Source organism: Myodes glareolus, chromosome 8 (assembly GCF_982192425.1).
Source record: "Myodes glareolus chromosome 8, mMyoGla1.1, whole genome shotgun sequence".
Lineage (NCBI taxonomy): Eukaryota > Metazoa > Chordata > Mammalia > Rodentia > Cricetidae > Myodes > Myodes glareolus.
In genome coordinates this window covers 42,277,980-42,301,331 of record NC_142033.1, presented here as the reverse complement: position 1 = coordinate 42,301,331, position 23,352 = coordinate 42,277,980, and the positions used below count along the sequence as shown (strand labels likewise).

General features: G+C 44.4%; 1 protein-coding gene across 6 annotated transcripts in view; it reads right to left on the bottom strand.

Annotated features, from left to right (window-relative positions):
• Nucleotides 1–1,224: 1,224 nt before the first annotated feature.
• Nucleotides 1,225–23,352, bottom strand: part of Tmem156 (transmembrane protein 156) — a 35,971-nt gene continuing 13,843 nt past the window's right edge. For 2 of the 6 annotated variants that reach the window (XM_087909002.1, XM_048414893.3), the window contains 7 exons: nucleotides 22,105–22,368; nucleotides 16,964–17,221; nucleotides 15,252–15,371; nucleotides 12,118–12,201; nucleotides 3,643–3,745; nucleotides 1,869–1,936; nucleotides 1,225–1,736 (listed from right to left, as the gene is read on the bottom strand). In XM_087909002.1, the coding sequence (XP_087765128.1) occupies nucleotides 1,879–1,936; nucleotides 3,643–3,745; nucleotides 12,118–12,201; nucleotides 15,252–15,371; nucleotides 16,964–17,221; nucleotides 22,105–22,368 (887 nt within the window). In that variant the 3' untranslated portion in view covers nucleotides 1,225–1,736; nucleotides 1,869–1,878. The remainder of the gene's footprint in view (nucleotides 1,737–1,868; nucleotides 1,937–3,642; nucleotides 3,746–12,117; nucleotides 12,202–15,251; nucleotides 15,372–16,963; nucleotides 17,222–22,104; nucleotides 22,369–23,352) is intronic. The other 4 variants (XM_087909005.1, XM_085691865.2, XM_087909006.1 and 1 more) reach the window with 3 other exon arrangements.

Below are 23,352 nucleotides of genomic sequence, written 5' to 3'. Positions count from 1 at the left end.
ACCTACCATTCTAAGTCCATGTCTGAGATCCATCTAACAAAAATTAATAGAAGAAAATATACTAATTATTTTAAATAAATCTTATCTGGCCCAACAGTCTTTATAGGAAAATAACAACCCAAAGAACGTGTGTGTGTGTGTGTGTGTGTGTGTGTGTGAGAGAGAGAGAGAGAGAGAGAGAATGCATGCATGTACTCATGTGTGTAGTAACACAAGCTCGTGCATATGCACACAGATACCAGAGGTCGACGGTAGGTATTGTCCTCTATTATATCCACCCTATCATCATTATTAACAATATTTAGTTTGTGTATGCACCTGTATACATGCATGCCCCTTTGCACATGTGGAAGTCAGAGGACAACGTGAGGGAATCAGTTTCCTCCTCCCATCATGTGAGTTCCAGGGATCAAACTCAGGTCTTCAGACTCGACAGAGAGCAACCTGCCTGCTGAGCCACCTCACCAGCCCTCCACCACGTTTTTGGAGACAGCGTCTCTCACCGAGTCTGGAGCTGGTCGTTTTGGTTAGACAACAACCTCCCCAGGATCCATTCGTCTCCACTGCCCAGTCCTGGGGTTACAGATCTGTAACCAGCTTTTTTGTGAGCACTTTTTTGTGAGGATCAGAACTTGGGTCCTCACGTGTATACAGCGCTTTACCCACTGAGCCATCTCCCCCACTCAAGACATGGGTGTGTTTTGGAGTGTGTTTTGTGGACAGCAGAGAGTGACAGAGAACGTGGCAGTGTGAAAGTTCTGAGCTATAATGACAATTAATAGAGATGGGACTTAACAAGGCCTGTTTGCTCCAGTTCTACAACTGTCCTAAGTCTCTGGAGATGAGGATGCTGCCCGGTTATGCTTGGGAATGAGAGACCACTTCTCCCATTGAGTCTTAGATGCTGTTTCTGAGGTAGGTCAGAAAAGGATTCATTTGACCTGCCTCTCAGAAGATAGGTCAGGGGTCTCAGGGTGGCCTCCTCACTTCCTCTGTTCAGAAACACAACTTTAGCCATTTAATCATATTGGAAGACTGCAATCCATCCAACTCTGGGAAATGCTGGCTTACTTTTCACTATGAAGATCTGACCTCTTGCCTATGCATGCTTCTTATCGAAACTGATACCTACACTTCTTCATGATAACCATGGTGACTGCAGCAGATATGAGAGCCAAAAGAATCCAAGGAAGCATTTCCTATCAAATTTAAATACTCAAGGCATTTCATGTAAGTACTTTTTATTTCAGTATCCTTGAACTTTTTTTGAAAAAAAAATGGTCTTATGCCAAAAGGAGGCAACATTTATAAATGCAAATGTATGAACAAATACACAGGTGCTCTTAGGTGGTTTACCCAATAGAAACTGTCCATCTGTGTAGGAGAAAACCATCCTGCGCCTGAAACATGACCCAGTGAGAGGACTTTCATGCTTGGTCATTCTTGGTTCCTCAAGATAAAGTCCCCAGGCCCACACTGAGCCCTCAGCCCCACACGGAGCAGGTAGTGATGGCTGGAAGCGGTCAGCACCCGCTTGCTCTCCCATGAGCTCCACCAGCTTGTTTCTTTGGCTCACGGCAGCTCTTATGCACTCCCGTCTCCTTGGTCTCCTGGGTCAGATAGACGCTCTCCAGTTCTCAGCAGCCAGGGTCTCTTCGCTGCCATTCACCTATCAGTACTTTCTCAGCTGGACCCAAACTCTTCAAAGTCTTTGGTCCAGATTGTCCAAGGATAGCCTGAAAGTTTTTACAAATGCAAACAAATATTATTCACCGCAAGAGTTTCTTAAGTACTGTCTAAAACTAGAATTGGTAGAGAGCAATTTTAAATCATTCACTTCAAACATCGTATCCTATACTATGAAATACCTTCTTTCCGTCACTGGCTAGGGGCTCCATCCACGACTGTGTTATACAATGACACTCCTACTGTATCCCTAAAAGGACAGCATTGGAGTGATGAGAACCTTGCAAGCATAGGACAGAGGAAGCCTAGAGATGCCTCTTGCCTCTGCGACCACAGGAGTTTTACCATCCTCTCAATGGAAACACGGGAGTTGGTGCAGGTCTCTCTCTGTTAAAACAGCCCACGGTAATGGTAGGACCGCATTGGAATGATTTTTCTACTCCATATGTTCATTTAGGGTCTAGAAAAGCTAGGCATCCTGCCCTGACTGGCGGCTCTATCGTCAGCTCTTCTAGGCCCTGTCTTACCTTACGTTCGTCACTGGGACTGCAGTTTCACTACCCTGATTTCCCCGCTAACTGCCACATTACTTTGGCCAAGGAGTAGAGTTCTTGACACAAAGTTCCTATTTGAGGCAAATAACCAAAGGGCAGAATTTTTATCTGTGAGCTTGAACAGTCCCCGCATGCGGACCGGCGTGGGAGGAAACAGACATAGGGCTCAGGAAGACTTTCTTGGCACTCTCATTAATCAAACCTAGGAATTTCTAGCCAACGGCAGACCCTGACCACACGAAGTCCTGCCAGACTTCCTTCTTGAACACAAACATACCCACACCACTAGGTTTCCACTTTGCATATTGGCCGTTTGGGCTGGATCTTTAATTACCTCTCCAGATCAGCTCTCCCCTTCCTTCTACCCACTTGGTGCCCCGCCAAAAGGCTGCACAAGCCACCTCAGCTTGGCTTAGTCTGTCTATCCTTGCTAGCCTTGGCCAGTGGAGAACACCAGCACAGCTGAGCAAAGGAAGGGCAGGGTTTGTTTGTTTGGTTGGTTGGTTGGTTGTTGTTATTTTGTTTGGCTTGGTTTTTCCTCTCTCTCTTCAGGGCAACCAAAGCTATGATATCCTTTGTTTGAGGTCAAGCCCCTTATCAGACAACTCTTCTTAAACAAACAGAAAGCCTCTCTCTCTTTCTCTCTCTCTCTCTCTCTTTCTCTCTCTCTCCCCCCCCCCCACAGAGTTTTCACATCTTGTCTTAATAGACTATTAAATTTTGACTTATTCAATCTGAATGAAACACTAGTTTTCTGCTAGAGCCTGAACCAATAGCCTCTCAAGTACTATGAAGTCTTAGGGACAAGACGGGCCACGATGAAGCACAATGGGAGGGTACCCAGAGATGCCGCTCCCCCCCCCCCACTTTCAGTTACCATCGTACGTGACCTTATGTCATTGCAGTCACTTAATACACATTTGCTGAATGAATGAAAGCATCTCAAAGCCACTTCTGAGCACAGTTTTAGATTAGAATATATTAAATCAAGGCACATTCCTCTAGGGTATCAGATGCCAAAGGTAAAGTTTTGTTTCAGTGACTGGATAGATGGGTTGGACTGAGCAAATCTCATGACCCCTTTTCTCATGCTCTGGCTGATTTACCGCTCGACTCCAGGACAAGCGATGCCAAGGGACACGCTGACATTTCAGGGACAGTTGCACAGACCGAGAGATTAGTCTAATAGACCGAGAGATTAGTTTGCTGATCCTTCCTAAATCTTGGAGAAAATGGGCACTTTAGCTCACGTCACCGAATTCCAGTGGGCTGGCTTCACAAGTTTATTACTTCTATCCTCCGCCCAGACAGAAATGCTGATGAGGGGCAAGCAGAGTTCCCTGAAGCCATTCATGTTTATAATGCCCAGGTCAAAGCATCAATAAGGTTAAGCATCACTCACCCTGTATATTGATCTTGCTGGTACACTGCAGAAGTGACTTCGAGTTCTGGTATTGGGGGTAGCACCTCCATGATCCGCACTGAGGGCAGCCCTCCCGTGGACTCTAAGTTCAAGACAAAGAGTGGTGTCAGTCAATAGCAAGCCAAAAGGAACTTGTAATATGGATGTTTTGGAAGAGAACCCTGCTCTCCTTTTAAAAAGGATTTGGGCAGTTTCTGTCGCTCACTCAGTTCCTTTCAGATGGTTCTAATACTTTAAACTCACATCACTCAGGTTCAGGTATGTGCCCTCATTTCCTTCTTCAGCTCCCCACCCCATTTCCTGAGAATGCAATCTGAGGCAGGCTAAAATCACGATTAAAATTACCATTTATTCCACATTGAATCTTCTAAAGGGTAAAAAGACCAAACATCCCCAACCAAGAGAGTCAGATGAGATCTGAAACAGTCTCCACCTGGGCCCAGAGCTCCCCACTCCCTGTTGTCTCCTTGCTGAACCCTCGCATCTGAGGCCTGAGCATCCTTCGATTTTATTTCACAGACAGTAAATACTAACTACTTCCAGGGTACCACTCCTATTAGCCCAGCCTCGCCTCAAAGTTCCTAGAAGCCGTGATTAGCATCTCGTACTGGGTGAAGAGGACGCTGTTTTACAGATGTAATCAGCATCCCAAACTGCTTGGTTTTGAGCTGACAGAAAGGGAGATTATCTTGACTGAGTCTGAACATGATTCGTAATAAAGCTCTCCAAAGAGAGACCAGGTCTTCTCTGATCAAGACCCCAAGGTCAGGAAGATTCTAGATGGATTAGAGAAGCAAACAGTCGTAGAGAACTGTAGGTGACGTGAAGGGACTGTGGTACACAGCCAGTAAGAAGACAAAGTCCTCAGAACCCTACCACAAGGAAGTGCCTTCTGCCGGACTTGAACCTGAAGCAGAGCCTCTGGGTGAGGCTGCAGCATGACTGGTCTCTTGATTGCAGTTTTGGAAGTCTCTGAGCTGAGCATGCTCAGATAAGGAGTGACCAACTCCCAACCCGCAGAAGCAGAAATAACACGATGCATTTGTCGCATTAAGGAACTAAGTTTGTGGTAACTGATTACGCAGTGGAAACGAATATAATGACCCACAAAGTCTCGGCCTAAGCGTCACCAGAGGCGATGATTAAAAATGCAGGTTCCTGGGCTCTGTCCCCAGATCTATTGGATTTGAATGCCCCTTCCTAGAAGCCTGGGAGTCTGAATGCTCTAGACTTCCAAAGTGATTTGGGTCCCCATGAAAGCTTTGGGAATAAATTTTCTGCTCAAATAATTGCTTAGATGTGCCTCGACAAGATGTCTTGGGCCTTCTGTAATTTGAGATTTGGAGACTGCTCTTCTTAAAGGTCATATCAAAGGAGTCTATTCATAAGATGAAATAATTATCGTGCAGAATTAATAAGGTTCTTCTGGCTGGAGAGCCAGCTGCTCATTGTCTGCTTGTGGATTCAGTGTGTGGATGTTTTATAGCACGATATGACCATCATGTCATAAGGAAAGCTATTACCTGTCAAAATGATGGCTAGTCGGGAATATCCTCCCTCTAGTGGTCTGTTATCTTCGGCGTCTCCTAGCATCCAAAATCATACAACTCATATGCTAATAGCAAAACTTCTAAAAACTGATTTTAAAAAACATCCAAAATCAGATAGATGTGTGTCATTTTAATTCCTTCTTCAGAGTAGCTAAGACAGGTGAAACTTTTCCTCTCACATTGCCCTGGAAAATAGTTTCCTTCAAACCCTATTAATTCACCAACTCTAGTTAAGGCAACACAAGCTGTCAGAACTATTTTTAAATGTCATAAATGTCTTTTCAAGAATTTGTCAGTTCTCTCTTTCAAATACTTGATGCTTTTCAGAAACCTCCAAAGATCTTTAACGTTTTTCAAAGAACCCCAGTGTGGTTTTCAGCCTGACTGAGTCTCAGAAACAATGCATTTCCACAGTAGAGGAAAGGCCTTATCACACTTCCTGTGACGATGTCCAGGTTGCCCTGCAATGCAATGCTTAACCCCCCCCACACACACACACACAAAAGGTTTCTACCACTACTCAGAGGCCTTTTACATCTGGGACATGTGGGATCTAGCCTCATTTCATCCTCCCCATGTAATACTGTATTCCCTCTGTGTAACCTGCAGGGTGTTCTCACAATGCTTTGTTCCGGGTGGGTTTCCGGTCTGTCTCCCAGTGGAGAACATATCTCAGCCTTCTTCTCTTGGTTGGGAAGCCTGTTTTTCCCATAAAATTTTTCATGTGCTTGTCTTCAAACTACTTGTTCAGTTACATTTTACTTTTTATGTATGTGAAAGGAGTGTGGGGGCAGGTGCTGATGTGTGTGCACAAGTAAACGTGTGTGTGCATTTTGAGGTCCGACACATCCTTCCTCCTCAGGTCCTGTGCATCTCATGTTGATGTTTTATTTTGAAACGGGGTCTCTCACTGGCATGAGCCTCACCCAAGTAGCCTGACCAGTGAGCCCGAGGGATCTGCCTGTCTCTGTCCCCACAGCCAACTTTTTCTATAGGTCCTGGCTGTTCTTGAATTCAGGTCCCTCCTTCTTGCAAATGTTTTGATAACTGGCTTACTTATTTTTTGTGATTATTTATTTGTCTTGGAACGTGTCGGTTAAGCCCAGATCATAAGGCAAAGTCAGGTTTGGAATGGGGATGTATGTGGTGGGTATCAAGGGAGGACAGAGGATCCAGGCAAGGACCATCTGGGCAAAGATGGAGGACTTGTTCAAATCATATGTTCTGCAATCTGTTCTTCCAGAGCTGGTATAAATGACTGTCACATAAAGGCATCCAGTGAACGCCTATAATAAATCATTCTATTCCAGCTGTGGACTCTTCTGGCAAAGAAAGCCAATCCTTTGCATTTTGATCTAGTCTGTAACCAAGCAGATGGCTATACCCTCTCTGCGTTATGAACCCAACTGGCATTTTAAGAGTCATCAATATTATGGGTAAAGCAAGTAAAAATTAAACTTTCATGTTATCTTGCTTAGTTGCAAAACATCTGGCACCAGCCATTCATCTTCTCTTCTGCAGGAAATTGAAACCTGCACAGTCTTTATTACCCTGGCCATAAACAGGCTGGGAATTATAACTCTCCATTGCCATTCGTTTTATTCGGGGGTGCTATGAATCGGGTTATCCCCTTATAACTTCTTTCACCATCAAAGTCCATTCTCTCTTCTCTGGGTTACCTTCGAGTAAAGGAACCGCTCTTAAGCAAGGCAGAAACGTCTCTCGTGAGGACTCGCCTTGTCACGTAAACCGCTACAGCTTTCTAGAGGGAACGTGTTTCCTCTCCATTTCCAGGGTTAAATGTATAAAGCAAGAAGAGCTTTGGTGTGAACCAGCCTGATCCCCAGGTCTCTGCTCCCGTTGAATATTGTGCTACAGAATGCCTTGTGTGGAAAGAACCGATTAAATCCTGGCTCTGCTAGGCACTACCTACAAACCAGTGACTTCAATCAATTGCCTGTCCTAAAATTCTGTCACCTTTGCTCCTTGCACATTTAGCTGCTTTAGCCAATAAACCAGCAAGTTAAACTCTCTGGGATTCCATTTTCCCATTAGAAGGGTGAAACGCTTATGAAATTAAGTAAACTGATTTGTATGACATTACAGCACAGATACGGGACTGGACATGACAAGGGTCTCTCTTGTCCAATGGCAGCCTGGAGTGGACGCTAACTGTGTTGGGAGCCCCGTGGAGGAAGAACTGTGTCTAGAGAGCCAGCCTGTGCTATGATGGTTGGCAGGCGGTCAGTGTTCAACAAAACTTCGTTAGAGAATTAAAGGAGCCGCGCTTTGAGTTTTGACAATTTCATCATTTGAGGCAAGATATGGAATGACCCTGTCTCCCCATCAGGCAGCCAGAGTGAGCGGAAGCAATGATTCCAGAAACCTGATGTAGATATTTCATAATGGCTGCCTGGAAAATAGGTGGCCATCTCACGGTCATCTCAAGAGCACAGAAGGCAACGGCTGGAGAGAGAGATGACTCCGTAATTAAGGTCCTTGCGGTTTTTGCAGATGACCTGGGTTCGAATCCCAGCTCTTACATTAGATAACTCATGACCACCTTTAACTCCAGTTTCAGGGGGATCTGATGCCCCCTCCCTGCCTCCACGGTATTGCATGAACTTACTGCACACAGAAAAGTAGGCACACACACATAAATAAAAATAAATTTTAAAAACATTTTTTTCTTTTGGTTTTTTTGAGACATAGTTTCTCAGTAGCTAAGGAGTCAGTCCTGGAACTCGCTCTGTAAACCAGACCGGCCTTGAACAAATGTACTCTGCCTCTGCCTTCTGAGTGCTGGGATTAAAGGTGTGTACCACCACTCCCTGGCTAAAAAATCTCTTTAAAAAGAATTCAGAAATCCAAAGAACTCCCCAGATGCTCCTCCTTGGGTGTGTGATCCAGGGAGAGACACCATCTGGTCAATTGGCACGCCCAACAGTTATGCTATCTGGAAGTACTTTCTTGTCCTCTAGGTTTCCCGCCTGACCGTGACTCGGGCTGTATTGTTTGCCTTCTTAGCCTCCTAAACACTTGTTTGTCTTCTCATATCAGGTTTCTTAATGTTCCTAAGGCTTCTACGGGCAACTCACAGCGTTTGCATCCCATTCTTTACGTCCTAGACCACTTCCTACGGCCTTGTTCTTGTTTTCTCTAAAGAGCCAATCCAACAACAATTGCTTTTAGAGGACTTTGTTTTTAATGATGTTGTTATTTTTTTCGTATTGCCAGATATTGAATCTAGGATCTTTCTCACGCTAGGCAAAAACTGTAGCCCTTAGGGATATATTTTAAGGTATATTAGCTAACATGGTGGTTTAAATGAAAATATCTCCCATAGAACATATTTCAATGTTTGGTCCCTAGCTGATAGTGCTCTCTGAGGGATATTTAGGCAGTATGGCCTTGTTGGAGGAAGTGTATTCTCAGAGACCGGCTTTGAGAATCTAAAATCTTGCTCCATTCCCAGTGTGTTCTTTCTGATTCACACTTTGGGTTTGAAGACGTGAGCTCTCAACTTCCTGCTTCTGCTTCCGTGCCTGCTGTGCCTCCCTGACAGGATGGACTCTCATCCCTCTGACACCATAAGCAGAAATCAGTTCTGCCTTTGGTTAAGTTGTTTCTGGTCCTGCTTACCACACCAACAAAACGTTACCGGTATTTCTCAAGCTGCCTTCCTCAAGTGTTGGAGGGGTAGCCTGCAAGTTAACAGTGCTCACTGCTCTTCCAAAGGTCCTGGGTTTGGGGCCCAGAATCCATACCAGGCAGTTTCCAACCACCTGTAATTCTAGCTCTTGGTGATCCAATACCCTTGTCTGGACTCTGTAGGCAAACATGCATTCATGTGTGTGTGCGTACACACCCACACATAAAAAATAAAATCCCTTTTAAAATGCCTTTCTTAAAATGGTCATTGTTTCCCATTGCTCTTTGATATCCTTAGCAATTCTACAAAATTCACTGCCCAAGGTTCCTATGAAGGAGAATGACGTTCTTTCTGATTATTCCTGCTCTGTGTGTCCATGTTCGTGTTCACCTTTCCCATCCTTAAGACTCATTTTTTTCTAATTTTTAAATTTATTTCTGATATTTTTTGAGACAGGGTCTTAGTGTGTAGCTCTGACTGTCCTGGAACTCATTATGCAGACCAGGCTGGCCTTGAACTCACAGACACCAGCCAATCTCTGCCTCCCTCCCGTGTGCTGAGATCAAAGGTGTGTGCCAGGACATCACCTCCCCTTTTCTATACCCATTTCTCCCTAGGGTTGTGCTGTTTCATAAACTCTTATCATGAATGAATAGGATCTCAAAGGCTATGCTACCATGAAGGATACAGGACAGGTAAAGTGAAGTCATCACCCATGTGACGAATGAATAAAATGTTAAGGAAATTAATACCAAGACAGACAGCATGGACCACCACATTTCTCGGGGAAGGAGGAGAGCATCAGAGGCCCACTTGCTCCATGGGGCTCTAATAGTGGCAGTGGCAGGCTCTGAGCAGGAAGGGTCCTGCTGAGTCCTCCTGGCTTGTTTTTTTAGAGGATGATGATTTGGGGATGGACGAGCCTCTCTACATCCCAGTGTGTGTACCTGGTGTACCTGTGTGGCAACACTACATTTGTAGATCATGAACCACAGGGCCATTCTGGAGCGAGTGCCTAGCACTGACACCAGGCTCAGCTGAATGCCACACACAGGCGTCGCTTTTTTGAATTCCGCTTCTTTTCTTCATGGTACCGCGTTTCTGGAGACTCACACGAGCACATTTTCCCTTAACGCTCGCTGCTGCCTGTAATCCATCATGACAAAGAGCAGCCTTAAAGACAGCTCAGGGGAGACATGATTTCCTTTCCACTTCTCACTTGGAAATAGTGACTTAGAATGGAGAAGGGGGTGCTTTCAGGGTAAAGGATGATAATTGAGAAGGACCTCCCCCTTTTCCTTTCGAAGATGCTAAGCCTCAAAAAGATATTTGGCCTTAAAAAAAAAAAAGTCACCCCCCCCCCGTGTCTGCCCTGAACATTCCTACAATATGCCTGGTACTAAAACCAGAGGATTTTTAGTGAGAACCGTTACAGAGAGGGCAGCCCCAAGACAGCTTCTTCGGGGCCAGGAAAACCTCAGACTCATAAATATAACTTGTGAGGTTCATCTCGTGGCTAGCCAGGCCTTAAAATTTGTGACTCTCGTAATTATCTGAGGTGACAGGGGAACAATTGACTTGTTCTCAGACAAGACTGCTGTGCTCAGAATTATGGCTAGGAAACAGAAATGGCCAGGCTTCCTCCGGCGATCACAAAACTCAGCAGAGGTGGGCTGAACCGTTCCTGCAGGTACACTAGACAAGAGAGACGAACAGAAGAATCGCCATCTTCTTCCTTTAAAAAATGATTTCTCACCCTAAAACAACTCTAGGGACTTTTATATCATTAATTAACCAAAATTTTTGTGAACCACACAAAATTCCCATTATCTTGACTCCTAGACAGCTGATATTAAGAATTGTCTAGCTGATGCTTACTACGAACCCTGGCTTAATAATTTTCCGTTGCCAGATTATGTTGATTGAGATCTTGAGATGCATCCAGGCTAATCTGTTCCCAGGCTAAGAGTCTATCTGACTACCTGTTTCAGTAGTTAACAAAAGCCATGGGCACAGGGTCCCCGGTGAAATGCTGAGCGGGTCTCTAGGTGACTGCCATTGTCCTGCAGTGGAAGACAGGAAATTATCTAGCTTCCTCTCGTGTTTGAAAAGAGTTTACACACCAGATCTGAAGCTTCCTTTCCTGCAAGCTTCTCAAGTAGTGTGAGGCGCTGCTCACCCACTGGAGACAAAGGATATAAACAATATCAAAAAGACGTCAAAAACATCCTCTGTCGCCTGACAAATGAGCGTAATCCTACTGGGCGGGGTGGGAGACTGAGACAGAACTATAAACTTGAGGCCAGCCTGGGCTACATAGTAAGCCCTTGTCTGACAGAGAAAGAGAGAGAATAGCCAGGAACTGTCACACAGACCGGAAAAGATTAAAATGAAATCTAAACACAAGCCAGGCCTTGTGATACAGGCCTATAATACAGAAGTGGGAGGGAGGGTCACAAATCTGAGCCAATTCAAGGCCAGCCTGGGCAATTTAGTGGGCTCCTACCTCAAAATTAAAGGCGGGGTGGGGGTGGGGGGCTGGCAGAGCATAGCTCAGTGGTGTAGAGTGTTTGCCTAGCATGCCTGAGGCCCTTCCTAGGTGGAATTTCCAGTTTTTTTAAAAATCTTTTCTCTTTGGTGAAGGAAAAGGGGGACCTTTACCCGTCCACGTCATCGGCTTTCTTTTTAATGTGGTTTGACAGCAGGAATTCTAAAGGAGGCCTCGCAATTAGAAAGATGAAGTTGGAACCGGCATCTGTGTTCACAGCCCTCTTAGCTGCTCTAATTAGGATCCCCTTCCTCCCTCTCTGCTTCTCAGGCGAGCGAGGACAGGGCCCTTTTTAATTGAGGCTATTAGAAGTTCTCTTTACACAACGACACCCCGTGAAGTGAAGGCTCCAGCAGAAGCTCTGCCCACTCTACAATTACCTCTTGCAACTCTGAGAAATAATGGTATCTTGTCTCGTTTAAAAATAAATCCCCGGCTCGTTCCCCACGGCGTTCTCTTCCTTGCCTACACACGCGAGCTTCTTCTTGCCAATTAGGTAAACTTTCCGTTATTTAAGGAGGTGGCTTTGATCATAACTGTCCCCTGATAATCAGATGTACTGAGCTGGATTACAGTCGCCCACAGTTCTTTTATTCTAAACCCAAGGCTACTTAAAAAGAACTCGGGTCTGGAGTTTGCGGTGTACGGAGAGGGCGCCGCTTTGGCATTTCCCATCCTGCGCTGTTTGATACTGCAGAACTCACCTGAAATAGCCGTCACATTCAAGACACTCAGCTTCACAGAGCCACTTCCTCTTAAGAGAACGGATGCAGATTTGGGTTTATGACCTATTCCAAGAAAAGAAATTAAAGAGTTCGATACCAAACGAGCACATTCTACCACACGTAGTGGTGGTTTGGACCTCTAATGGCAACGCCTGGCGAATGAGGCAGAAGGATCCTGAGTTTGAAGGTAGCCTGGACTACACAGTGGCCCTTGTGCCCTTCAAAAATCACATTTTCACTGTGCTCCCTGTGATAGCTTAGATTGTCAAGGAGACAGGATCGTCCACAGGGGATCTGGAGCAACAAGGCAGCAGGAGATTTTATCCTTAAGTCTTCTTTCACTAACCAACACAGGGGCGTGTGGGCACAAGTCTTTAACCCCGGCACTCTGAAGGCAGAAGCAGATATAACTACGTGAGTTCAAGGCCAGCCTTGTCTATACAGTGAGTTCTAGGCCAACCAGAGTCACACAGTCAATCCCTGTCTCCAAACAAACAAACAAACAAAAAAAAAAACACACACTAATAACAACAACAAAATCAATCTCTTTCTAAAAGTAGTGGTTTCTCACCATAGAAACTGTTAGGTCTATCTAGTCTTGAAAAGGCACCAGCCAGTATTTACAAAATACTATTTTTATCTATATGGATATGATGTGCAGACTATTTAAGAAGAATTGCAGGTTAATTATACCTAGTAAGTAGCATGAGTATTGTGATATTTTTCATTGCTTTATATAGTTAGACTTGCGAGGAAAACACTTTGAGAGCCATTGAATTTGTATCCTGGATAGACGTTTGAAAGAATTTAACGTACTTCCCACTGTGGCCCGTGTCTTTCTAGGCATTTTCCTACCTCGTATCTTTCTTTCCTAGTCTGCATTCATACATGAGAAATGGTTCAAGAAATGTAGAACTCTGAATTATTTTCAACTACCACACATTGCCTAGAAGATACCAAGTTTTACTCTGACATCTTATTAATTGTGTAGATTTGTACAAAACTGCTAACTTACCTGAGTTTGGGAGTTTTCCCCTTTTTTTCTGCAAAAAGCAAAAAATAATAATACTGTTTCCACACTGCTCTGGTTTCATCCAGTGGCCGTGACAAATACCAAGACAAAAAGAGGAAAGGTCTTATTTGTCTTCTACTTCTGGGTCACAGTCAAGCACTGATGGGAGTCAAGGCAGTCCCGCCAACTGTTCTGCATGGTACTACCTCCCACCAGGGACCTCAGCTCACAGCCAGAAAGTAGGGCAGCAACCAGGGAGGCTGCTGCTTGTTAGCTGGTGTGCAGTCTGGCTTGTACTCAGCTAACTTTCTTGTCCAGTTCAGGACCACCTGCTTAGGGATGGTGTCTGCATCGCTTAGGAATCGATTAGGAGTGACGGGCTACATTCCGCCCAGATCCTGGCTAGTTTACCCCCGAAATAATTACACGGAAACTGTATTCTTTTAAACACTGCTTGGCCCATTAGTTTTAGCCTCTTATTGGCTAATTCTCACATCTTGCTTTAACCCATATTTAGTAATCTGTGTAGCATCACAAGGTGGTGGCTTACCGGGAAAGATCCTAACCTGCGTCTGTCTTGGAGAGGAGAGTCATGGTGACTGCCTCACTGCCTTCTTTCTTTCAGCATTTTGCTTTGTTTACTCCGCCTACCTAATTTTCTGTCCTATCAAAGGGCCGAGGCAGTTTCTTTATTAACCAATGAAAGTAACACATAGACAGATAACCCTCCTCCATCACATGACAACCCCACCACCACACAGACATGACCAAAGGTCAATCTGATCTGGGCAGTGCATCCCCTGAGACTCCCTGCTGAGGTTATTCTAGGCTGTGTCAAGTTGACAGTTAAGGCCATTCAGGACACATGCTTTGATCACCCAGTGGAAACTGTCGTTCTACAAAGACACAACACGGTCATGTCATTAACCATGACACGGCAGACCTTTATTACTAAGGGATCAGAGATGAGACTTGTTCTGCAACAACTCTCAAAAAAAAATCCCTGCAACAAAGAATTAATTCAAAGAATCAACGGCACCCTTGCTGCAGGTGAACATTATTTATTAAACAACCTTGTCTGTCAAAGACCATAAGAGCCTAAGAAGTGAACTCACTCAGCCATACAACAGGCCTTCATTGGGAACTGGGTGGTCATGCACACCTTTAATCCCAGCACTTGGGAGGCAGAGACAGGTGGATCTCTGTGAGTTTGACAACAGCCTGGTCTACACAGCGAGTTCCAAGACAGTTAAGGCTATTGCACAGGTAAATCCATTGCAAAACAAACAAACAAACAAAAACAGAAACCAGAGAGAGAGAGAAAGAACCAGCTATATCCTGATAGTGTTCAATTCATTGGGTGATCTCTTTATTTCAGCCTCTACCCCAGCTCCATGTGCAGAGGCAAGTACCCTGCAGGACAGCTGAGGAAAACCATGTTTAGCAATGGTAACTCACTCAAAGCTATAGGAGGTAACACAAGGATCTGATGTCTTCGGAGCATGTTATCATGGGCGATGCTTTTTATACGGTCTTTAAGAGATCACCTAATTACCGAAGAACTGTCAGTCGAGTCTGATATGTAGCCAGTATATGCACGTGCAGTCTTACAATCCATCCTGCTAGGTGAGTGCCCAGGTCATGCTAATTACCAAAGCTGTTAGACACTGCTCCTACTGTTCTGACTTAAGAAGCCCTTCTACGTCTGCCCCACCCAAACTCCGTCGACACCCCCTACGCTTACTAAAGATTTTTTACTCTCATATTGTCGCCTAGAGACCGCTCTGCTCTGGGTCTCTAGCTCCGCAAGTGTCACCACACCTTCTGCCCTCACTTCCACTAAGCCCTCCCAGCCGCCATCGGGACAACTCCTCCTTTTCACCCTGCCTTTCTTCCTGAACGTTTGCCGGTCCGTGGAGGAGAATGGCCCATGAATGGTACTGCTGTCTTTCCATTTAGAGTCTCTAGAACCAGCATTTACACACAGGAGGAACACAGTAAGCGGCCAACCGAACTAAAAAGAAAATCTGGGGCGAACAGGTGTTTGCACATGTTTCCCTGGGGAAAGCCATATGGCCAGGGGTTACTTCCCAGTACTTACTCTGCCACCTCTGCACTCTCCTGTGACCCTCAAGGATTTTGTAGATGATGAGGATGATGCCGACCATAAAAACTAATAGCACTAAAATGTACCAAGTGATCTTCACGGAACAAGTGACAGCTGTAAAAATTTAAAAAAAAAAATTTAGACACTCTAAAAAAAAAACCAGTAAAGGTGGCCGGCATAGGTACTCGCCAACCCTCTGAGGTCTGCCCAGAAAACTCACACAGAGGAAGACAGAACCAACTCCTGCGAGTTGTCCTTTGGCCTGTGCTCATGTGTCATGGCAGACGTGCACACACAAATAAATATACATAAAATAAAAAAGATTCAACACAATGAGACAGAGCGTGAGATAAGAGGCAAAGTGGAGGCATATGCCTTTAGCAGAAAAGCTATTTGCTGCCTTCACTTAGCAGGGACCCTTGCTCTCCTGAACACTTTTCCAATATATTAAATGAAGCTACTAAATGAGGAAATTGGCCAAGTGGCTCCCAGGGATCCATTTAATTCAAAATCCTGGCATCTAATTTCACTTCCAGGTGATGCCAATATCAATTTCCTCATTGTTCGTCAAGAGTGCCACAAAGCAGTCTTATATCGGGGTTGTGTGCAATAAATCATCTTGGTCATGGGCCACGCAGCCCCAAATATGCCCTCAAATTAACAAAGGCGCAGTAAGAACAAAGGGCATGGGACAGTAACGGAAGGCAGAGGCAGAGGACTGGGCTGAGCTGATGAGCAGCCGGGGATGAGTGATTAGACCCCGTTTCTGCCAGTGTTACAGCTTGGATGGAAAATGTCCCCGGAGACTCCTGCAACTGAACACTTGGTGAACAGTTGACTATATCATTTGAGGAGGCGACTCCGTGTATGACAGGTATAATTTAAAACTATTAATTACCTTTAAAATGATTAAGTGTTAGTAAATGCATTCTGAAGTGATGGAGAAAGTGTCTATCTTTCTAGAGTACCAAAATGCCTAGCAAACAGTTCTGTCATCGCGTCTGCAGCTCCGGGGGTAGGGGAGCATTTGTTTCTGTGTGATTCTTTTCTCTGGTTTTATGTTCGTCTGACTCCTGGCCCCCATTGGGGCATGGTGCCGGGCATGGTGCTTGACACACAGAAGGTACTCACTAAATGAATATATTATAAAATGCTTTCTAATAATACATTTTATGGGTGAGGTGGGGGCACACTGCTTGGCAGAAAATATTAACTATGGGATTCAGGACAGGGTGCAAGGAACTTAATCAGCCTTGAAGAGAATTTAAATGTCTGAGCCTCTTTCCCCCTCAGAATCAGCCAGTCATCTGCATGCGCGCGCGCACACACACACACACACACACACACACACACACACCAGAGCCTAATCTTTAAGAGAACGCCCCCCTCTGAGTACTGAGGAGAGGTGACTTTCCATTAAGCACAGATACCAGACAGGCTGCAGTTACCCTAGGGCAGAGGACCTTAGGTAACCCTCAAATCACAAATCCAGACATACCACCCCTGTCTCAGGTTATGGCTGAGTCCCATAAGAACACATCTTAAAAGACAAGTAAGCAGATAAAAGGATTAATATTTGGGGGCAGTATTATTTCCATAATGAAATTTTCAGCTATTTGACTTCTGGTGAATTTCATAGCCCCTTCTTAATTTTATGTATGGATACCCAGCTTCTCTATTTCTCTCGCCTTTCCTTTCAAACTTACATCTCACATCTATTGCCAGGCGCAAGGAAACATGAATACAATTGCTCGTGTTCTCCATAATTCCACAAGTGTGGTTTAGAGAATCTCCCTGGGGTGGATCTTCTACACCTGTGGGTTTCCCAGGGTGGGCTTCAGGGGTACAGGTAGTGTTGTATTCCTTCATAGGGTCAACCAGGAGAGCAACGGTGACATTATAGTGCTGGCAGGGTGAGTAAAAGTCATTTGCCTTCACTTCCATGGATCCTGTCGTGATGAGACCTAGAAAGAGATTATGAAGGATGTTTTCAGAGTGGTAGTATTTAATAAGAAGACGCAATTCAGAGCTGAGTCTCACTGGGTGTAACGGTGCACACCTGTAACCCGCAGGATGCTGAGGCAAGACTTACAGGTTGGAGGAACATGAATGTCATGTAGTCAGTACCAAGACTCACAGAGTAACACAGCAAGACCCTGTCTCAATATATATATATATATATATATACATATATATATATATATATATGTATATATATATATAACCAAACAAAGTCTTATATCTCTTTTCTTTAAAACAAAATAGAAAACAAAGTTATGAACCCTACAATTAATTATCAAGGTGATTTTTTTAAAAATATCATGAAAATGATAGGAGTAAGATTAAAATAGGATGAGAACCTCTCAGAGAACACACAGATATTTCCATGAATATCCGTTCCTGATCTGGGACAGATCAAATTTTTCAAAAGCTTCACTGTGTTTTCCACTCCACATTGCCCATGCTTTCTAGAGATGTAACAAAGTACTATAAACTGGGTGGCCTAAAAAACAGAATTTTTTCTCATACTCCTTTTTTTAAAAAAAAATTTTGTGTGCATGGACGTTTTTACCTTTGTGTGTGCATGTGTGTGTGTGGCATGTGCACAGCCAGTACCCATGGGAGCCAGAAGAAGGCATTGAGCCTGAAGTTACAATGGGTTGTGAGCAGCCATGTGGGTGCTGGGAATTGAACCCAGGTTTTCTGGAAGAGCAGTCGGTGCTCTTAACTGCTGAGCCAGCTTTCCAGCCAGTCTCTAGCTCATAGACCTTAGGCTGGAAGTGAAAGATTAAAGTGTGAGGAGTCTTGGGCTCCTTCAGGACTGTGGAGAAGACTGCACTTGTTCCTCTCTCCTGGAGGTTAGCAGCAATCGCTGGCTTTCATTGATTCATGGAAGCACAACCTTGGTCTCTTTCTTCATCCACACGTGGCATTTTTCCCGATGAGTCTGTTTCTCTTTGTCCACATATCTGCATGGTGTGTGCACAAGTAAACTGGTGTGTGTGTGTCCATGAGTGCATGTGTGCATGCCCATGTGGAGGGAGAAGCGAACCATGTTATTCTGCAGAAACTGTGTGCTGTTGAGATGTGGTCTCTCATTGGAACCTGGGGCTTGCTGATTGGCTACACCGGATGGTCATTAAACCCCAGGGATCCTTCTGTCTCCACCTCCCCATGGCAGGGATTGTAGGGGTATGTCACACAGATAACTTTTCTCTCTGGTTCTGAGTATCCAACTCGGGTCTTCACACTTGCCTGGTGAGTACTTAAAGAATCACACTTCTCCTTTGTATAAGGATGTCAGTCATCCTGGACTAGGTCCCAGGCTGATGATCTCATCTTAAAAGCAGACCTAGGATGATCTTATTTCACATAACATCACAGTCTTATGTGTTGATGATTAAGACTTCACCGCATTAAAATTTGAGAGGACACAATTCAGTTACCCCAAAACTTTACCAACCTCCCAGAAATAGGAGGAGAGAACACCCTCCCCATAGTCTTGGAGAGTTAGATAGGCAGCTAAGCCATAAATGAAACACATTGTCTTCTACATCAAAGGTTTAACAGAGCCCTGTCTTTAAAGAACTTTGCAAAGACACCACCCGGCAGAAATCCCTCCCTAGCCAGTAGTATTCTAAGATCAAAGTAAGTACTCAGAGTTCCTCCTGTTCTCAGTTTATCAGATGTATTGCTTACATTAGCCAGAAGTATAAGAATATGAGGCTGAGCTCTGGCCACTCAGAGTGAGGTGCAGGATCCCTTGGAGCTAGAAATAAGAATCCAGTGGGACCCCTGCAGGGCTTGCTTGCTTGGTTAAGGCTGGTATGCCCTCTTCTGCTAAAGCAAGCCTTTCTCTTTCTGCAATACTCTGGATTGTGCGCTCATTTTCTCAAGACCCCAGACCCAATCCTAACATAGTCAAATGTGGAAAAATGACATTACATGATCAGACAGGAAAAGGTGGTGCAATTCCACTTTGTCCTTTGGGACACTAAGATCAGAGTCTGGAGTCGCCAAGAAAAAACCTAATGTATGGTTTGCTCCAAGGAAGTCCTCCATGAATATGGAATGGAAAAACAATATAAGAGAAACCATCAGCAGAATGAGAAGCAGCCCCCAGAATGGGAGAAAATATTCTCAGACTATAACTGAGAAAAGTTAATATCTAGGATATGTAAGGAATTCCTGTCAAGGAAGGAGAAACAAAGAGAACAGACAACCGGTTTTAAAATGGGCAGATGTCAGGTTAAGGGTAGCGCCTGCTGTCTCAGCTATGCGGGAGGCTGAGGCAGGAGGACTTCTGGAGTTCAAGTCCATCTTGAGTAGCACAAGAAAACCGTGTCTCAAAACAAACCTGCGCTAAGAACTGGAACAGATATTTACATCTGTTAAAAGATCTACATCCATAAAAGAACTACAGAGGATCAATGGTCATATGGTAACACACTCGACCTCACCCATCACCATAGAAATGCAAGACAGCACCACAGTCAGAGACGATCTGACCCCTGTAAGTGACTTCTGTACAAACAATGAGCAGTACTGTTGAAAAGTGTGGGGAATTTGGAATCCTTGTACTGATAGTGGGTAAAACGACCCATTCAGTTTAGGAAATAATAATAAGTTCCTCCAAAAATGAACAATCTAAACACCATTGACTCTAACAGGCACACTTTCTGACACGTATCCAAAAAAGGGACCTCAAAGACATATTTGTATTCCCTCAGTCACAATGACTGAAAGGGAGGTCACCTGAATGCCTACTGAGACAAATGCATAAAGAAAAAGATGGGGCTGGAGAGACGGCTCAGCAGTCAAGAGCACTGACTGCTTTTCCAGAGGACCCAGGTTCAGTTCCTAGCACCCACATGGCAGTTCACAACTGTCTGTAACTCCAGTTCCAGGGGATCCAGTGCCCTCTTCCAGCTTCTGTAAGTACTGCATGCCTGGGATGCACAGATAAAAGCAAAATAATTACACACAAAATAAATAAATAAATAAATAAATAAATAAATCTTTTTTTCTTTTCTTCTTCTTCTTCTTCTTCTTCTTCTTCTTCTTCTTCTTCTTCTTCTTCTTCTTCTTCTTTTTAAGCAAAAGATCTTCACTCTTCCTAGGTGTTTATGTGAAGAGAGAGGACCTCAGCTGCCTCCAGCTACCCTGGTTCCTCTGGTTGCTGCACCCACTCACTAACTGCAATAATATGAAACACCCCAAGCCAGAACAGTTCACCTGCACCCATTCCATCCAGAGGAGGTTGAGGAAAGGAGGGCGAGTGGAAGCAGTAGGTAGGGGTGGGGGCAGAACAACAATGAAGAAGAGCAGAGAAGGGGGAGGAAAAAGAGAAGAGAAAGGAAGAGGAGGTTGCTGCATTTCAAGCCACTGTCCGCGGGGTGATTTGTTATGCAGACAGAGTGACTATACCACCCACTGTGGCCTGGGCTTGCAACATGAATTAGTAACTAAGAAAATGTCTCACTGACGTGGCCGCAGGTCAACCCGATCTGGGCAATTATTCAGTTGAGGTTCCCTCTCCCGTGTGACTAGGTTTATATCAAGTTGATAGCTGAAGCTATGATGACATGCAGGGCCCCATGAGGCACTGCAGAGAATACACACACACACACACACACACACACACACACACACACACATATATATAATCTTTTGTATGTTCCTTCCTTCAATCAACAAATATTTATTAAGTATCTGTTATGATTTATATCAGACATGATGTTGAAGGAAGGGATATGGTAATAAGCAAAGACAAAGACATTGCCCTCCAGAGACCCACTGATGAGCCAGATAAAATGCCAACTCATATTCAGTGGGTGAACGCTTAGGTATTTACTTAGAACTGCTTTTTAAACAATCATTATCTTTGAAAAGAACATCCGGCTAACCTTCTAGCTAACAAGCACATGTGAATTACACTGGCATTCTGATGGATTTCACGAATGAGTACTTTGTCTTCAATAAACTAAACTCAAATTGATCAACATTACAAAGTCCTGTGAAATCTTTCATCAAAAGCCACACCACTGAGAGCTTCAATGCTATTAGAGGTTAAAACGGAATGCTTGTGTGTGTGCGTGAGGGGAGGGGATGGATGTGCACAGTATATTTGGACATGCACAGGCAGATGAAGGTCGGAAGACAAGCTTGGGTGTCATTCCTCGAGGGCCTTTTGCCTTCTGTCTGAGGCAGGGTCTTTTATTGATCTAGACCTTCACCAAGTAGCCTTGGCTGTCTGGCCAGTGAGCTTCCAGACATCTGCTTGTCTCTGCCTCACTTTGCAGTGTCTCTGGGGAGACAAGCAGGCTCACCAGCGTTTTCTTTAATATTTACTGTGCATCTCTGTGTGCATATATAGACATAAGTGCAGTGCCTGCAGAGGCTAGAAGAGTGGATCAGATCCCCTGAGCTAGAGTTCCAGGTAGTTGTGAGATGGTCAGCGTGGATGCTGGTCCTCTGAAAGGCCTCAACTGCGAAGCCATCTCTCCAGACTCTGCGTCTACTTTTTGGTTTGTTTGCTTGTTTGTTTTGTTTGACAGGGTTTCTCTGTCCTGGAACTCACTTGGTAGACCAGGGGGACCTCGAACTCATGGGGATCCACTTGTGTCTGCCTCGGTCTCTAGAGTGCTGGAATGCACCATCACCTAGCCTCGTGCCCACTTTGGGAGGGGGGGCGGGGGTTCTGGTGTTCCAACTCAATTCTTTACATTGTAGGGCAAGAAGTGCTTTAGCTACTGAGTTAGCTCTTCAACCCTAGGGTGCTTTTTTTTTCTTTCCAGAATGACTTAATTTAGACTTGGCAAATGTTACTCAATTCCTTTGTGTTTACCTTTTGATATTTGTTCCTGAGAAATGAAATCCACGTCTCCTTTGGATTCGCAGACCAAACACAAGGAGCACATCGGAAATCCATTCGTGATGCCTTGGCAACTCTCAGTGAAGCTTTGGACACTGGAGTGGTTTGGGAAGAGTCCTATAACAGTCTGTGTTTCCTCTGCCGGGTGCAGAAAAGTCGCCGAAGAAAAATTGAAGGAGGGAAGCAGATAGGTGAGATTGGGTAATGAACACACTTCCCGGCAGGCGAGTGTTCTTTCTACAAAGAAAGAAAAAAAGCTCTCATTAGCTGTGGATTTCAAGGTTTTGGCATTTAAATAAACACAAAGTAAGCTCGTCGTTGTTCAGGTAGATGTTGGCCTGTCTCTGACAATGTTTTAGTCTCACATGAATTAATATCTACTCCGTTGAAGCATTTTGTTTTTAAACTTGTTAATTTTCAGAGAGCAAACATTCATGTGCAGAAGTGACTAGAAACACAAGCATTTTAGACATCCTCTGTTCTGGAAAATTTTTAAGGATGTGTATGTGTGTTTGTGTGTGTGTGTGTGTGTGTGTGTGGTATGCCCATGGAGGCCAGAAGAACACATAGGAACCCCTGAAACAGTTAGAGAACCCTGGCATGGGCACTAGGACCTGAACTTGGGTCCACTTCAAGAGCAGTAAGCACTTTTAGACGACAACCAATCACTACAGCCACTGGGGGAAAAAAAAACTTAACAGATAAATCTTAAGTCTTTCTGAATCTATCTTTTTTAGATATCTTTTTTTATCTGAAAGATAGCAAAATCTGGACAGTGGTTCTGGGTTTCTGAAGTCTGCTAGAGAGCAGAGTACCACAATCTTGGCCATTGAAAATTGTGGAGGCCTAAAACTGTGAGCCTATTTCCACCTTGACCAAAGGTCAGAGAATTGGAACTTACCTCTAGTCCTTCAAGGTCATTGTGTTTCTACCTCAAACAAAGGTCCCACCTAGATTTAGAGCAGAGAGTTCTGCTCTCAAGGTTATTGTCAACAGGTGTGGCTAATATCCAGACCTTGAATTTCAAGAATAGAGAAGAAGTTTCTACCTCAAACAAAAGTCTAAGAATTCTACTAAGGTTCCAGTTCCCTTAAGGAGATAACACTGGATTCCGTCCAGTGAGTGGTTTGCCTACAGAATGCTTTGGTCTAGATTGTGAGTGTGACTTGTTTTTTCCTAGCGCAACTGTAGACGCGCTACAACCTTCAACTGGTCAGTTCA